The following is a 17,270-nucleotide window of genomic DNA, read 5'->3' as shown; positions in this document are numbered from 1 at the left end:
TTTTTGTTATTTGCAATAAAATGTCTTGTTATTTCAAGATAATTTTTTGCAACCCAAGAGACTGTTTACAATCAACATTTAATCCATTCCAGCCCTCTTCTCACTCATTTTTTAACTTTTGGCTAACTATACTACCCCCCCCCCCCCCACCCCCGCCCACCTAATCTGATTTGACACCAACTTTTAATTACCGTGCGTTAAAATATCACAGCTAAAAAACGTTTCAGTGAATATCGCTGAGTTTTTTTGCTTTTATGCCACATAAATCCAACACAGTGATAAACATTCGCTTGCATAATGTTCCCCCTTCCTCACAATTAGCTTCGATTATGAATACTACCAAAACTTAGGCCTTTGTACTGAAGTAGCATGCAATCAAAGAATCTACTGTCTCATAATACAACCCGAATTGGAAAATTTGATTCTATAAATACCTGCTAAATTACACTATTTAAAGAAATGATCCATTTTTTCATTGAAATGTTTTATTATATTGTTAATAAATATATGTTTTAATTCTTGTTAATTAATAATTAATTGCCTTGTTATGATTCAAAGTTTTTGCAATCTTCAACATGTTATGCTTCTAATGTCTAGGAATAGCTTAGAAAATTCTACATGCCGAAGAAACTTCTGTAACACAGAGATACAATGTTGACAAGACTGCTTCATTCTTGGACCTACAACGCCTGCCAGAAGTCTTGGAACACTCCCCTCCCCTTTGAACGATGTTGGTTTACTACAAAACGACGTAGGAGATTAGAAAGTGTGTTTTTCGTATGACTCGCATGATATTTGTCTAAACTATCAACATAGCTTCGGGATTCAAGAACGAAAGTAGAAGTATTTGGGAAAAGAATTTTAAAAATATGAAAACACAGCACAAATTGTTGGGTGTTCCAAGTACTTTGGCAGGCATTGTATGACTTTTGCATTGAAAAGTGGTTCCACAACTATGAAACCTAACGTTTAATTACTTTATACAAAATCACAGTCTTTTTCTGAGCAGTTTTCTTCAACAAAGAAATTCTGCAAACTCATTGTTGCCATCCTAACATGATATGTAAACGCCGTTATTTTGATTTTCAAGTCCTCAATCGACCCAGGCTTCTCCTTCTCCACATCACTCAGTGCTCCGCGTAAGCCCGAAGAATGGTATACATGCCTACGATAAAAAAACGCCATTTTGTTTATCAGTTGCAAGAATATCTTAAACATACCTAATTACAATGAGCATGAATCCAAAAGTCATAAATATATAGCATGATAAACGTAAATAGATAAATATCTTTAAGTTTTTTACATATCGTTATAACTATATGTTTATAAAATCTTTTATAAAAGGAGAAAAAATTCAGTCTGAAAATATAACGTACATAATTTACAAAAATCGTCATAAGGATCTATTTTTTAAGTTATTGATATTTGAACAAATAACCTAAAAGAGCATTGTGAAATACCACTAAATGTGCGAAATCAGTTAAAGGTATCATTAATAGTCTAAGGACTAGGCTCTACCAATCTAAGAACAAGGCCAAAATAACAGCTTCACTATTAGCAAAACTCAGCTTTTGCATGCAATAGCTCTGTCAATTTTTGACCGATTTAACATATTTTGCACTATTAAAGGTATTTTGTGGTATTCTTTCAGTTGATGTGATCAAACATAAAAAAGTCCAAAAAATCTGCTTATAAAATCAATTTCTGAACTCTTTTCTGGACTTTTTTCTTACTGAACGGAATTAATTCTTATGATATAAGGACAAAAAAAACTTCGCTTTGACCTAACATTACTGAATTGAAAACACAGTAGAGAGCAGATAGCATTTTTCGACCTAAACATAAAATTACCACTGGGACATATCTCTGTAGCAGTTTTCTTCATAGCATGACAATGACAATTTATTTGCATTTAACCACATTGCAAAGCAAATACCCTGTATTATTCAGATACATAGGGAAAACATTATTCCAGGGCCTGATGATATAATAAAGCGCTCAACTTCTAATCTTTATGAAGATTCCAAATCTATTGAAGATTATTTTATGTGTAACCTTGATTACCTTGTGTATTCACCAGGAATATCTTCTGAAAGCACAAAGCTCCTTTCAAAAAGCATAAGCTTGTCGTTGGCCATTCTAACAGCCAGTGCACTGCAATAGAATTGTGAAAGCAATTAAACATGTAGCGGGTGAAGATATTTCCATAACGGACTGGTTGTCTTTCAAGCTTAAAACTGCGATACCCTTGGAGTCCCAGTTCAAAGTTATAGCTTCCCCTCGATGTCTGGTCTGTAGCAAAAGGCAAAGGGAAAATGGCTTTATTACCCTTGCAACTGATATAGAAAACTTTGCTACTAGTAAGGAAAGGAAATCCTCGATTCTCGGCTCATAACTCTATTTGCCAAGTCTGGGTTTTTTGGACTCAATGGCGAGTCTGGTGCAGGAAGTGAGGTTTATTCTTGAATAGCCCACAAGGGCTCCCAGTTCCTTTATTACATCATTGAATGTCAATGCTTTAGATTAATTTCAAATAATATTACTTACTCCTCTTTGTCTATACTTTGCAATCTTTTGTGGAAATCAGATGTTGCTTTTTTGAACTTCTTGCAGGCTTCTCTCATAAGGTCTAGACAGAAAGTTGAAAGGTTCTTTGATTTTTACTTCAAAGCAAGAAAATATATTAGATGCTGCACAGGAAAAAGCAACAATTTTTCTACAAACTAAAAGCACTCCTGATCCACACCTAATCATAAATTTCCACTTAGCTCAGTCGCTGAAGAGCGTCGGCCGAAAATATTCAACGTATGGTTTCACTTCAAGATGTCACTGTAGGTCGTTTTAAAAGGATTCGTAAAAGGAGGTCCAAGGGTCTCTTTGCCTACTTTCTCGTTTCAAAAGGTTATTTTCTTTCTTCGTTGGGTATACCAGATGCCCCAAGCCTATTTCTCGTTTCAGGCTCTTCGCCCTCCTGCAGTTTTCTTATTTCTATATTGTTATCGAAATAGACAAAATAGTATCCCAGGGCGATTTTCTAACCACGTAAGATGTTTCTGATATTTGAACTTCCAGTCAAATAAATGTCCATTCTCATCCTACAAATTAAAAAAAGTTCCAAGTGCATTAGTAGTTTTTCCGTCTGACTTACATCACGCCTTGCAAGCCTTAGCAAGCTCTACCCATCACCTTTACCAACATGCCGGAATGAAAGCAAACTAGTTGAATAACTGTTGCATGATTGGTTGGTCAGTTTTCGGGAATGGAATCTCATTTTATGGATTTCAGTCCGTCGCAAAAATTGTCCCTCTAGCGAATGTATTTTGCTGCAAATACCGCCATTTGAGATTATGCACAGATATATCAAAGCTTGCATGCAGCTTTACTGTCCCATGTGAATACTTCCAAAGTAACTTTGCTATGCTTTCAAATTTAGAACGGGGTTATACATTAAAGAACGTCAGAGACTACACGTGTGCTATCGAGGATCAACGACAAATTGCCTGTTTAACTTCAACAAACCATCTCTTTCAAGCTTCGGGATACTATCAAAGCACTATTCGGCTAGCAGTACCTAGCTAGCGAGCTGCAGGTCAAAGAGAAGCAGGTGGGTGACCATTTTTTCAGATAAACTATACAATTTCAGAATTACATAGAACGGTGTTTACTAGAAGCAATTTTATCAGACAGTCTTCGAAGGATGCAATGTCAGAATAATGGTCAATATCTGCGTATGCAAGTTTAGGTCGCTTTGTCAAGTTACAAAGGCTTGTTGTACTTTATATCATTTTCGCAAGTTATTTTACTCATTGCATTGTTATGACCTTCATTAGGCCATTTTCACGCCAGCTCAACATGTTCGTCCCACTCACGCCCATGAGCAACCCAGTCACAGTTCCCATTCCGCTTGCAAACGAGGCGAAGAGTGTAAACTGTGTTACTTTACTAGTACATTAAAATTTGGTTTGTCTTACACAAAATCGTTGATTTCAGCTCAAACTGAAAGGGGATCTATTCCTTCAATACAAATACAGACAATTTCGTGGCATCTAGCCTAAGAATGATTGCCCCCTTATTCTTTTCACTGGCTGCAGAAAGTTCCTATATCATTGTTCAAATAATATCAAACTATGATGTAATCGGTAGTTTTCTTTAGATTAGAGACAATTTAATGCCAATTTTATCTTCATAAGTAAAATGGCACTTTTTTTCAAACCTTTGCAGGAATTTCGTTACTCTTACTGGTTTATTGAAATGAAGTTTCAAAACGTTTGCCTTTTTTACTAGTTTAACAATTACTAGTTTTTCTTATAAACTGTAACTTTAAGTGTTCATAAGTATTCAAACTTCGTAAAAATTTTGCAATGAGATAGTTTACGGCATTTTTGCTCAACCTCCAACTGGTATCCATGGTCTTAAAATGTCACGTACGTTGCTCTTGTGATCCTTTACCGACTCAAAGAGAAAATAATTCATCTAAAAAAGATATGCCGTTTCAAGAAAAAAAGTACTACCAATTGCGTGAAATAAAGTACTACCAATACTAAAGACAGCTTTCTTAGAACTCCAAAAGCTCCAAGACCGCTTACACTTGTAAATCCTCCAAACCTACCTGTATTCAAGTCTTTGGCCTTCCCAGACTCTTTCTTGATTTTCTCAATTTCCTCAGCTTGTTTGAGGAGATTCTCCCCATACCTCCTGATATTGAATGGCAACAGTATCCCATCAGCCATTGCTAGAGCCAGCTGTATCCACAGCTTGGCAACAGTTTCATGGTAACGGAAATCTGGATCAACAAATCGTTTCATCCAGTCAAAGTTGTCGTGGATGCTGTGGTAGACTGGGTATTTAAAAACACCTGTTTGTTTCTGCAATCGAAAACAATGAAATTTCAGCTTTAATGAAAATCAAAATGGTAGAAAAATTAAGATACATTTCAAAGTTATTGAAAAAGGTGGCCCCTTGCACATAAAGACCTCTTCAATAGGAGTTTTATCATAATTATCTGAAAAAAAATCTGGCATAAAATTGATCTTGGGTAAAAAAGTCCTATCAGTAGAAAAAACCTGAAAAGTTTTCCCAAAGAAAATGAACATATGATGTAACTTTTAGTATTGAGCAATGAAAGGAACTATTAGGATAAAAGATGTGGTATTACTACCCTAGTAAGTTACAAACTAGGGAAGTACTAGTTGAATATTCTTAATAAAAGCATCTTTGTTCTAAAATACAGAGAAATTGTTAGCGATAAATTTCTCTAAAGTCATTATTTCTTTGATTTAAACTAAAGGAATTTCCGTTGGTGACAGTTGTGAAATTCTCGCACATCTGCTGACTTTCGTCTCTTTAGTAGAAATTCTATGCTTGTGGCTCAATCTCAAAAGCTATTCAAACGTCAATGACATCAAGCAACATCTCTCGTGAGCTACAAACGAAAATTGAAAATGCTCACCGAATCAAATGTAAACCTGAAGTCCATCGAAGGGATCCCAAGATCAGCAAAGAACGGCATGTAGTCACTCCCTGTTTTGAACAGTTCTGCCCTATGAAGACAGCAAATGAAGATAAAATAACATGCTCAATAGAACTAGAAAAGGTACCAGACGTATAGGTAGCACTTGGAGAGTGAAAGGGGTGACGTTGAAAGGGTTGGTTGTCTAGGGGTTACGTTTTTTAGTTTACTTTGCACAGCCATGCCCTGTATGCGTCTGTTAAAGGAAATACGCCCTTTTGTGTATATTGGAGCCAAACACGTTGACATATATCCTTTGGCAGGAACAAGTGCAATGATTATAAAAAAATAGAGGCCTCAAATCTGTCATTTCCCTTCCATGCATTACTGGAAGTCACTATTACCAAAGCGAAAGTTTTAGGGGTTTAGAGCATATAAAACAGGTTTTGACTCCACCTAAATCGATATATTATTCACAGTGATTGCAAAAAACCATAGATATATTCTCTATAACAGACTCTTCCGATAAATAGTCGCTAAGGCTGAATAGAATTACTTTTTGGAAACTTGACAATAGAGAGAAGGGGACCCTAAAAGTAAATGAACGAGGATCTGCACCCACATTTTGCTTGCCAGACAGTGAATGTAATAAATATAGTCTCTGATACAATAGTTAAAAAGACCAGTCGAAAAGTGTCTTGATAAAAGCGTGATTGACATACAGCTACAGTCGAGTGACATTTGCAAACCAGTATTAGTGAAAAAGTACCTTAACTAACAGAACTTTTATGCTTCATCATTTTAACCTTCCTAACTAGAGTACTTCATTTTTTGAACTTTTATAAAACGCTGAGGTCAAGAAAGGTGAAAAGTATTGGCTTTATGCTCAACTTTCATATAGTTCAAATATTTCCATAGCCAATTTCAAATCTCTTCAAATAAAGCATTGAACAAAAAAGCAAACTAACACTCACTCTGGCTCGTAAATGTTATTATTTCCTCGTTTTTTGACCCAAGTGTCGTACAGGTTGCTTTCTTTATCATCTGGGTCTTTGAACTGAAACGACGATAATAGGGTTCACAAAGTCAGATAAAATGTTAGAGCAACTTTTGGTAAAGTGTACTCAAAGTTCACACAGAGGAGCTTAGCTGTTGTAAAAGAATGAGTTTTATCTTGGCTAAAAATTAAATTATTTTGTAAGGTTGCAATGTTTAAAGGCAAACGTGGAAGTAGTAGACTGTGATTATGAATAACCTTGTGATCATTGAGGGCTTAGCGAACATTGTCACTGGTGAACATGAAATAATCAATGTGTATGTCACATACAAGAACATTCAGAGGCCGATATGCTACATATTAAAATCTAGCATAATCTTCAAAAAATATAGCTATATAGCTTTATTGAAGTTACGGTAGATGAGCATGAAAGGCCGTTATTCGCACAAAACTTGCATCCAGCAAAATCTAGAAACATTTTGTATCAAAATTCACAATGCAATGTCTCACTGATAACTGTCATTCTAGCAGTCTCAATTTGCATAAAAGGACAAAAAATACAATAGAAGAGTTTATACTCACCATCTTTACAATATCGTAAAATGTGTCTCTCAAATGGGGTGTCGATTTCAGTTCTATTGTATAGTTCCCTGTTGGCGACGAACGTTATGTGTTCAGTTGTTTTAGTGAGCTGGATCGAATTCAATTCAATAAAAAAAATAAAGAAATCGGTTGAAATATGTAGTTATTGCTCTTTTTATGCTTTGCTTCATATCCCTTGTTAAATGTTTTGTTTCTTGATATCTCGCTCACTAGTCTCTTTCTCAGATTGTTCTGGAAATCAGAGAGTTTTCTCTTATGCTAGAAACGTGTGCCCTGGTTTTCTCTTTAGAACTATGAAAAGTTACATCTTCACAGGTTTAAATGTTCAAAAATTATCTGTATATTTTCTCTTATAATGAATTTTAACTTGGTTAAAAAGGTGGCCTTGTTCGGGTTTCTTTGATATCGACAAATTACAATCAGGCTAAGCCGCCTTCTTCTTCTCTTCGTTACTCTATTGCATTTAAAAAAATTTGACCCAGAAGTGGTTTCTTGCAAACGAATGTGCCTGGTCATTCTGCAGCAATTAATATTCTTATGCAATCTCTGTTGTTGCTTGATGTTAGCTTAATTAGTTTGATTTAACGAAACAGAACTAAAACAGACTATTTGACTTTTGCTAGGAATGAAAAAAATCTGCTTGTATTTTTGGAAGCTGCTGAAAGTTAGACAAGACAACGTATGGGAAAACCTAATTTCACACCTAACCAAGATGAACTCAATTTAGTTATCAAAATGATATTTACCTTCAACAGCAGTATCAATGTTTAAATACGCAACGGCTCGTTGTGTTAGAAGCTTTGCATGGTCCTAGAATGGGAAGACGTATAAATCTTAACTAGTAATAAATTGTAAATGGTAAATTACATCAGTGTTTGATAGAACGGGGTTGTGCCATTAAGAGTCAAGTATTACCCACCCCCCCCCCCCATCATTAATCTTCAAAAGTTCGAAGATGGCACATTCTGGTACAACTGCGTTCTGGAAATAAGGAGGTGGGATGGGTGACGCCTGCTTCTATTTTATTGAAATTCCAGTCCAAGAGTGCCTACCAAAATTATCATTCATCTATTCTACCTTTATAAGCTGCTTGAAAACATTTATTAGCATAAAGCTCTATATTCCATGAATTGCAGAGAACAAGGGCCTTGCAGATGTCTTTGGTTTCTGGCCCCGCAGTCCCTAAAATTGCTGCTGTATCAATGAGGTTGCACTGCTCTTTTCACCTCAATTATACCAACTGAAAAAGTGCTAGGCCTACATGCAAATTACTTTATATCTCTTCTCTCTCTCATAGATCCTCCGTATAGTTAAGCTTATTGACTTCTAACCTTCTAACGCATATAAAAAGCACTGGGCCACATTTAATGCATAACCCTTCAATTTCGCAACCCTATGAGAAAATACTGATCATAGAAAGACTTTGTACTGATTAAGCCAGTAAGTGGTACATGAATCAAGGTGCAACATTCCTAACTGCCAGCTTCCACGCTGAAAGAATCTTTAAAGTATAGCTTTCCCAATCTAAACTTATAAAAGCACACAATGAGAGAAGTAGGTAGTACGAATGCCCACCTCTGCCCATTCTGTAGAGCCAATAAGGCCGTATTCTTCTGCATCCCAGCTGCATAATAAAATTGATCTTCGTGGCTTCCAACCTATAGTGGCAGAGTTAAATAGGTCTATAATAAGTAAATGATTTTTGGTGATATCAAATTTAGAAATGGCTTAAAAAACAAACATATCAAGACATACTTCAAAACTTTCTTCTGAAACTAAGGATAATCTGAGCTGCTTACTGTAAAGTCTAGTACAACTCATTTCGTAATATGGACCCTTTTATATTTTTGTACATTCATATTTGTACATTTAATTAAACGCACACAGTTTGTAATAACTTCTGTTGCTGACATGCTGATCTTCACTAGAAGTTCAACAGTCAAAGACCTTTCCAGATGGGCAAAAGATGAAGAATCGTTTATATGGACTAAACAATTGCAACGTGAATAAATTGACACAATTTTCTAAGGGCAGGGTGGCATCGCCTATTTGCTGACTTCTTGTGCCAACACCCTTGTATCTGTAACACTACTGTAGCATGATTAAAAAGCAAAGACTTTATTATGGAAGCTGAAACCATTTATATCATGATAAAAAGACTGCCCTGTACTCTCTCAACTTCTTTGAAGCTTCAGTTGTAACAAAATTTTCCCAGGGTCCTTTTGGGCCTTGATGATTTTGAACAATTGAACTCACGTCGTAATAGGGAAGAAACTGTATGCACAGAAAACCTCTTCAAAATTTCTAGAGCCAAAAATCGGCATGATTTGGTAACTGACTTGATAGTTGAAAACGCAAAATGGAAATTTTCTTCTTGATACAAAACTATATACAGAATAAGATTATCTTTCGCTTTTTTCCACATCATTCGAAGTAAGCAAATTATCTCTAATAGTCATTCTCTTACGTAAAAGAAAATCTCCGTGCTTTGAAAGCCCCTTACCTTTAGATTTGAGCCAGCCGAGCCCCCTTGCAACCTCTACCATTGTAGCTGTTCCACTTGATGGATCTGCTGCCCCAAACACCCATGCATCTCGATGATTGCCAAGAAGAATAAGACGGTCTGTTAAAGAAATTAAAGCTATTCGAAGGGAGTGTAGCTGCTATACTGGTCTTGAGTAGCAAATGGCAGTATCAAAATTCTAAATCACGGTTGAAAGCCCGTGGCATTAGACTCCAAAGCACCATATTTCGTAGAAAACAAATTCCATTGCAAGTTCAAGATTAAAGGGATCTACGGATCAGACTCACCGGGCTCAACATGTCCTTGAAATGTTCCTATGACGTTGTAAATGAATCTATCTTCTCGATTCACAGAAATTTTTACTTTTACTTTTCTGGGAAGAAATACAGAAATAAATGGAAACAGGTACAGTAAGTATCAAAGATGCACATAGGCATTGTAAGAAATGCCATGAAAGAAGCCTAGCATTTAGTTGGGTTTAGCAGTCTTTTCAATTGAAAATCAAAAAACAAAGAAAAATGAGATGTTTTTTTTAAAAAGAAGTATCATAACATCATAACATTGTATCATAACAGAGAAGTATCACTAGAAAAACTTAGGAAGAAAGAGGGGAGAACTGAGCTGCTAACGTGTTCAGTCTCTCAATAGCTTGCGTAAACTCAGATCATACGGTAGCATTACAAGCAGTTTAACTAGTGTTGCACCACCAAACAAATAAACGTAATTTATACTACAGGTTAATTTATGCAATGGCAGGGAAATAAAATGAGCAACATATAAATTACGATATTTGTGAAAGAGATTTTACTGCAACCATATAAAATGAAAGCTATGGTAAACTATTTGAAATGCAAAGAGAGATATTGAAATAATTGACCAAAGAAGAGAAGTCTGGAAAACGACCATAAAAATAAGAATTACGAAGAATTTTTCTCTTCCAGCAGATTCTTTCGAAACTGTGTGATACAGAGTATCTGAAAAATTGGCTAATGGGTTTTTTGTATGATGTTGTTGTGAGATTCAGTTAACCTAAGCATCCTAGACTTCTGATAACCTAGCATTCATCTCATTCTTTGTTATTTAGAAAAGTCATTACATTTAACGATTCCAATACCAATACATAAATAATCTAGGTTAGCTCATGACTTTGGCTGTTCAAATTCCAATACAATGACTTTATATGAAAAGAGCACTGGTAATGGAAAGCAACTTTCAATTGAGGATACATACCTCCTCTTCTTTGAATTTATTCTATATGTTGTTTCCAATTTCCCTCTCCATGATTTGTCAGGTACCTCTTTTCCATCTAAAATTCTAACAATTAAAAGAATATCAATCAAAACTTACATAAATTTGCAATATGCAATGCCGCGATTGAATTTTATACCTCATCATCTTTGTAGAAACGAAGACATCTGTATGGAAAATTTTCTTTTTATTTTCAACGATGCAATACCATAACGTTCTAGCTAAATCGTTTCTCGCTGCAAGTACGTTATCTAAATTGTTTGGATTATGCATCAAAGCTGATTGCCTCTGTTGAGAAAAGAAGGAGCATTTGCTTCTAGCTAAATTGTTTCTCGTTACTTATCTACATTGTTTGGATTATATTTCAAAGCTGGTTGCCTTCTTTGAAGAAAGAAGAACACTTACTTCATAAGTTTCTCTGCATTTTCGTAGCTGATTGGGAGAATGGGCATCTTTGGGAAGTAAGCTACATCATTGAGATCCCATCGATGAAAGCCATCTGAAAAAAGATGTTAAAACTCTCGTCTTTTGTAATGAAAACCTCAATTTTACCGTCAACACTTTTATTTCGTGCAGAAGTGCTAAGACACAGCCCTAGGATGAAGACATTCATCTAATAATTCCATACTAAAAGAGGGGACTTACCAAGGGCTGGGCGTCCGTTTGAGTTTAAACAGTTTTTGCTTTAGTATTTTCAAATTTACTAGTTTAGAATCATGCTGCTAAATGGTATTTAGCATATCTGTTACGCTATTTGGTGTATAGAACGGATAGTTCTAAGTTGCCACTCCGAGTTTCACGCTTAAAGCGATCACCAGGCAACTGTTCATGAGCATCTTAAAGTTGACAACTAAAGCGACCTGTTCTATACACCAAACAGTGTGTAAAGCACTTTATGACAGACCAGTAAACAGTAAATTTAATTAGCATATCCGTTATATTATTTAGCATAAAATCTCGCATACAAAAAGCCCTAAGAGGAGCTATACTTACCAAGAGCTGGGTATCCATTTGACAGGGGATCTCCACGTATTCGAAGCACTGTCCCTCTTTGGACACCATCCTTTGGCAAATACCAGCTGTCTGGGTAGGAAACGCCTCTTGGCGAATATTGCTCAGGATCGGAGTAGATGATTATGCCTTTTACTTTGTGCGCAGTTGCTACTTTTAGCTATTAAAAAATAGAATAAAAACAAGTAAGATTTAGACATAACAAGTTATTTACAACAATAATTTGGGTCACTATCAATTTTGCAAACAATTTTTTCGCGGTAGAAAAATTGTGGGTTTTGATCTATGTTTTGATGATTTATACTCTGAAGAGTATCAGACAAAAAGCTTAAGTATGTTTCAAGATGTTTACATTTTCAAAGCCATTTTCTTAGATATTTTTTAACGATGCAATTTTTTCTAAGTTTGAAGCCTACATTGACCTTATGTTAAGTCAGCTTGCTTTCCTAACATGGCATCTTGGCTAGTTTTTCATTTTTTATTCAATCAATGATATTTTTGCACATTAAACATTTTTGCGTTTTTACTCGTGATAAGTACAGACTCGTTTAAAAGAATCTAAAAAACTGTACATAAAAATAGCACCTTATTCCAACAGAATAATACTTCTATTCCCTTTAAACTTTTAAAAACTGAATCTAATTAAGAAAACTATAACTACATGGCATTCAGTCTACTCAACCAAATAGAAAGTAGCAAGCAGTGACAGCCAGAAGTAATAACTCGTCCCTTAATACCAAGATAGTCGTCACAGTTGCTAAGTTTTCTGTTGAAATTTTAATCAGTGTAAATTACGACTTCTTATACTACGATTATAGGTTATACTTAGATAGGCAAATGATGCAAATTTTATAACTTCTTTTGGATGATATTTAACAGTAACCTGATAATAATTTCTAGTTCGCTTCTGAATACTTGAAACTTTTGTGCTACCTTTTGATAAAATTGTTGCTACTTTGATCTCACTAACAGTATTTACCTTTGCAATAAGATTTTGACAAATAGCTTTGATTATGAAACTGGATATCAGTACCAACGCCAGTAATGAGCGGCATTATTATTTTGTGAAAATTGAAAGAACAAGAAAGATTAAAAAACACGGATGCTTGGTCTTTACAAAGGCTACTGTGAAGTTTTCACCAGCATAAAAGTCGGAATGGCTAGGCATTGGAAACAGATTTAAAGAGATGGTGAACAGAACATGTTGAAAACTATTCTATCTAAAAACAGTGAAAATTAAGTTAATTGCAACACTCGAAGCAAACGAACGAATACTGAAGTGAGTAATCGTGAATTTCTAACAATAAACAACTGTTCTTGGAATATTTCACCTGATTTGCAATGATGAGAAACTTACCTTTTTGGCTCTAGATGTGGAACCGTATCTAACCAAACAAATACAGTTCTTAAGATCCACCCCACTCTTCTGTAAGTGCTCGAAATCCTTTTCTAGTCCAAAATTTGCATAAACAAGCTCACCCTGCAGGGGAAAAAGAGTCAAATCCATATCATTGCATTATTTGAAGAAAGCATCAACGAATCTAAGTTTGCAAAGAACGAGCTATGAAGAATGATAATGAAAAAGATCCATTCTTCAAAGAAAAATTATCAAGATTAACGCATTTGGAATTTATGATCAAAATTATCATAAATTCCAAATGCGTTAATTTGAAGAGGAGGGCGTTGGGAGTAGATATTAATCAAATACGTTGGTGTATTTGCAGTGACAGGCATCAGACACAAATATATGCCCTGCTGAATATTACGAAAATTTCTTAAAACGATTTGTAGTATTTACCTCAAATGTGCCAGACTGTGAGTATGCAATAAATGGCGGCATGGCTCTGGAATCGTTCTCATATTTGTTGTAACTCTTCTCGACAGATTCAAAGGCGAAATCTTCCTTACCATCATCATCAAGAACCTTTACGCTGCCAGGTTCAGTTGGGTAAGATAGCAATACTTTATACTTCTTTATTTCAACTCGGTCAAAACCGTACTCTTTGAATTTTTCCGCCATCCATTCTGCTTGTTTTTTGCTTTCTGGTGAACCGGCAATATGTGGCATACTTGTCAGATACCTAAGATCAATGTTTGATGTCAATCATAGAAACACACATGCTTAAAAGCATCAAGACAAAAATGGCATTGAAACCAACCACAGTCCCCAAATTTCACTTAGAACTACGTAGGGTTTATTTGTTACCCCACCCCCTTGTGTGAAATCAGCAATATGTCTTTCTGTCCTAGTACATCTGTCCTGTCTGTGCTTGTAATAGTGGAAACGAAAGTCTATGATTATCAGCAAGATAAAATAAGGAACTTATTTTATCTTGTTATCAGCAATCCACTTACAGGGAAACAAACATAGAAAAAGAAAAGACCTTAGGCCAACTGTTATAATCGTTTCCATGAAGCAAATCTGGAAACATGCCTTTTGTTTTTCATTTTACAATTTGTTTTGCACGAAAAGTTCGGAAAATTATTGTCCAGTGAGTTTTGCAAAACTTGTAAAGAAAGGAATGACATATTTTCTTAGAAGTTCATCCAAATTTGCCATGTTAAATGGAAAATAAACATGATTTGAAACTACTGGATGAAATAAACTAGATACATGTTAAAAACGAATAGCAAACTTCGCTATCCTGCAAAACTGGACATCGAGACAAGCAAATGAAAACTTAGCACACTCCATTTAGGTACGATAATTGCTTCATTTTCAAAAACCAGGCAATAGAATAATTGTCAATTCCTTGCTACTTACAGTCTCGTCAATGAAAGAAAACAATTATAGAAGACCTCATTCCATTAAACCAGCTTCACCTTGTATCATGGTCATAACCTATAATTCTAGGTAGAAGGTGTTAAAGTTCTACCCGCTCCCTTTCGGTTTGATCATTGTTCCAATACATATGTTCCAACTTTGAGTGAAGGATGAAATTCGTGACAGTGCTATACACCTAGCACAGTACCGTAGAAATGATAGAATGATTAGAGGGGTACTGATTTTTGTAATTTTGGGATTTTTCATCGGAAACAGAGGATTTTCACAATTTTTGGAGGGGCATAAGCCCCCCTCTAAGATCAATATTAGTTACGGTCAAGCACGGGCATGACACGAGGCCAGGTGTTTTCTTAACGGTATTGTTCAGGAGTGTTTCATAGGCCATATTCCAGAGTTAAAAAAGTTGTTAGTTGGCCTGGAAAAATGATTTTTCGTCCTTTGCAAAACCTGGATAGCAGAGAAGAAACCAATTGATCGATCAAGTTAACTTTTAGCAATTTAAAAAACAATCAATTGCAATCCCACCATCTTTCCTGTAGTAGGAAGATAATGCCCTTAAATTTACTCTGTTTTGGTGGGCCTTAGGCATTGGGTTAACACTTAGATTTTGTGCCATTTCAAATTTACAAATATATTGAAAAATGAGAAAGGTTTAGATGATATAAGAATGTTTTTTAAGTTAGTATGTTAGCCTACAACTGTACATGGAAAACATAAATTTACTATTAGTTACTGAAAAATATTTTATTTCCCCTAAAATGTCACTTACGATCCGAAAGTAGAGGACAATAATTATTTAGTTGAAAGAGAAAAACTGTGCCTAAATGATACATTGTTAGTTAAAAATTTTCACAACCTGCAGCCAATTAAAATTCAGATGAAATCTTCTGTGGCATCGTATAATATTAGCAATTGTTGAAAATAAGCCGAAATCAATTTATTTGCTTGATGCAATAAAAACGGCCTAAGGCGTATTTGGCCCACATAGCATCAAATTATGCCGTTGTTGTTAATGTTACATAAAAAAGGCGTACATACTTTAGGTTCTTTTCGATATTACTAGCGTAAAGCTTTTCTGCCACCATTGCATGATACTCTACTCTCTGTTTCTCATCTTTCGATGTCTTTTTATCCGAAGCGCTTCGCTGTTTTACGAAAATACTATTCTGCGACGTTCCGGTATATCTATGTAAAAGAAATACTGCCAAGCTAAGTGTCAAAGAAAGAGTTAAGAACAACGATAATGTAATGTATATCCATGGAGAGCGCTTCAAGTTTTTCAGGCTCATCTTTGGTTAGTCTGTTTAAACCATCTTCAAGCAAGTATCACTAAATAAAAATACTGTTAAAATCCATGAACCAGTGCAATAGTTTAGATAAAAATATGCTTTAATTGTTAAAAAGAGGTAATGCAGCTGGGGTGTCAAATTCTTGGTTTGTAGGTATCACCCGTTATAAATTTCGTCTATAATTGATAAACCGTAGACATTTAACAGAAACAGGGGGTGCTATGATACAAATTTCTTCAAACAACCTGCGCAGCGCTTGGTGAGCACACGCAATTCCGTGTTGCTCTCATTGACCACAGTCATTCAAGTGTGTAGATTTTGATCACGCTATTAAACTATCACCTGTTCAGATTGTGTTAACTTACCATCAACTTGATCAGCCCCCTAACCGCATTGCTTTATACAAAAAGCCTACCATGGACATCTCTTGAAAAATTGAGACTACTTGCATGCTATAACCTTGCATGTAAGCCATTCTTGCATAAAGGTCGATGGGCATAAAAGATAAAATTTCCTTTTCTCATTCGACAATATCCTAGACTGTGCATTTGGTTCTTTCTAAGATATGTATCTGGTCCGTTAGGCCTTGAGAGCGTATTTGTATGGGACCTCTAAGTCTAAACCATTCCCCTTTTGTTGTCTCTGGCCATATACAAAAGTTCTCATTTTCTTCCAGATGCGCACCGCGAAATTTTTTTCGGAACATGACCAACAATAGTTCCATTCATCAAGATTTTGATTTCATATTTATCATAAGGATTGCCTGGATCAAGAAACATACCAATGTTTAATCTAAAAAGATGCAAACAAATTTTTTCATACATATAATAGCCAGTATTTAACATTTTAAAGGAACACAAACTAAGTGGTATGTTTCCTCATGTTCTTGCCATTGGTTGAAGATTACGTAAGATTAAAATAAATTTTTTACACTGCTGTTGTGATTAACACATAGAAAATCAGCGATTTAGAAATATTTGTTGATTTTTGGAGATGAAATTTAAAGGCCTATTGCCTATTTAGCTCCTCACATAAAACCTACTTTGAAGATGGCACGAAATTTTGCTGTACCAAAAACTTACATGGCTATAAAACGTACATTTTCCTGGCTACTTGCTCCTTGAATACTTCTTTAATATCTAATATGGCATTTTGCAAAATGATTATTTTTACCATGAAGAGATCCATAAAAAACTTTATACAAGAAATATGTAAACACGTAAGCTATCAGCTAAAAATGAGTGCATGGTTATAAAAGCTACGGTAGTAAAATTTGGTGATAAAAGCTTCAACTCTTTGAGAAAAAACTTATTTAATGGTGTACCATTCCATTACTTATAGTACCCAAAAAGCTAAAAATCATT

At 35.2% G+C, this 17,270-nt stretch overlaps 1 protein-coding gene across 1 annotated transcript; it reads right to left on the bottom strand.

The window, feature by feature from the left end:
• Positions 1-390: 390 nt before the first annotated feature.
• LOC135691671 (putative N-acetylated-alpha-linked acidic dipeptidase) lies at positions 391-17,237 on the bottom strand. The gene is made up of 17 exons (XM_065209608.2): positions 15,656-17,237; positions 13,631-13,913; positions 13,190-13,312; positions 11,815-11,992; positions 11,227-11,320; positions 10,804-10,887; positions 9,861-9,946; positions 9,553-9,672; positions 8,625-8,707; positions 7,796-7,859; positions 7,029-7,096; positions 6,424-6,506; positions 5,450-5,540; positions 4,610-4,865; positions 2,548-2,629; positions 2,065-2,154; positions 391-1,165 (listed from the first exon to the last, which is right to left on the bottom strand). Exons 1-17 carry the CDS (start codon positions 15,904-15,906, stop codon positions 979-981), a joined length of 2,223 nt encoding a protein of 740 aa, XP_065065680.1. The 5' UTR covers positions 15,907-17,237; the 3' UTR covers positions 391-978.
• Positions 17,238-17,270: the final 33 nt, after the last annotated feature.

The sequence above is a fragment of the Rhopilema esculentum genome, chromosome 13 (genome assembly GCF_057945365.1).
Source record: "Rhopilema esculentum isolate cy_ngs chromosome 13, ASM5794536v1, whole genome shotgun sequence".
Lineage (NCBI taxonomy): Eukaryota > Metazoa > Cnidaria > Scyphozoa > Rhizostomeae > Rhizostomatidae > Rhopilema > Rhopilema esculentum.
The sequence above is the reverse complement of the archived record's forward strand: the minus strand, read 5'-3'. Positions and strand labels throughout refer to the sequence as shown.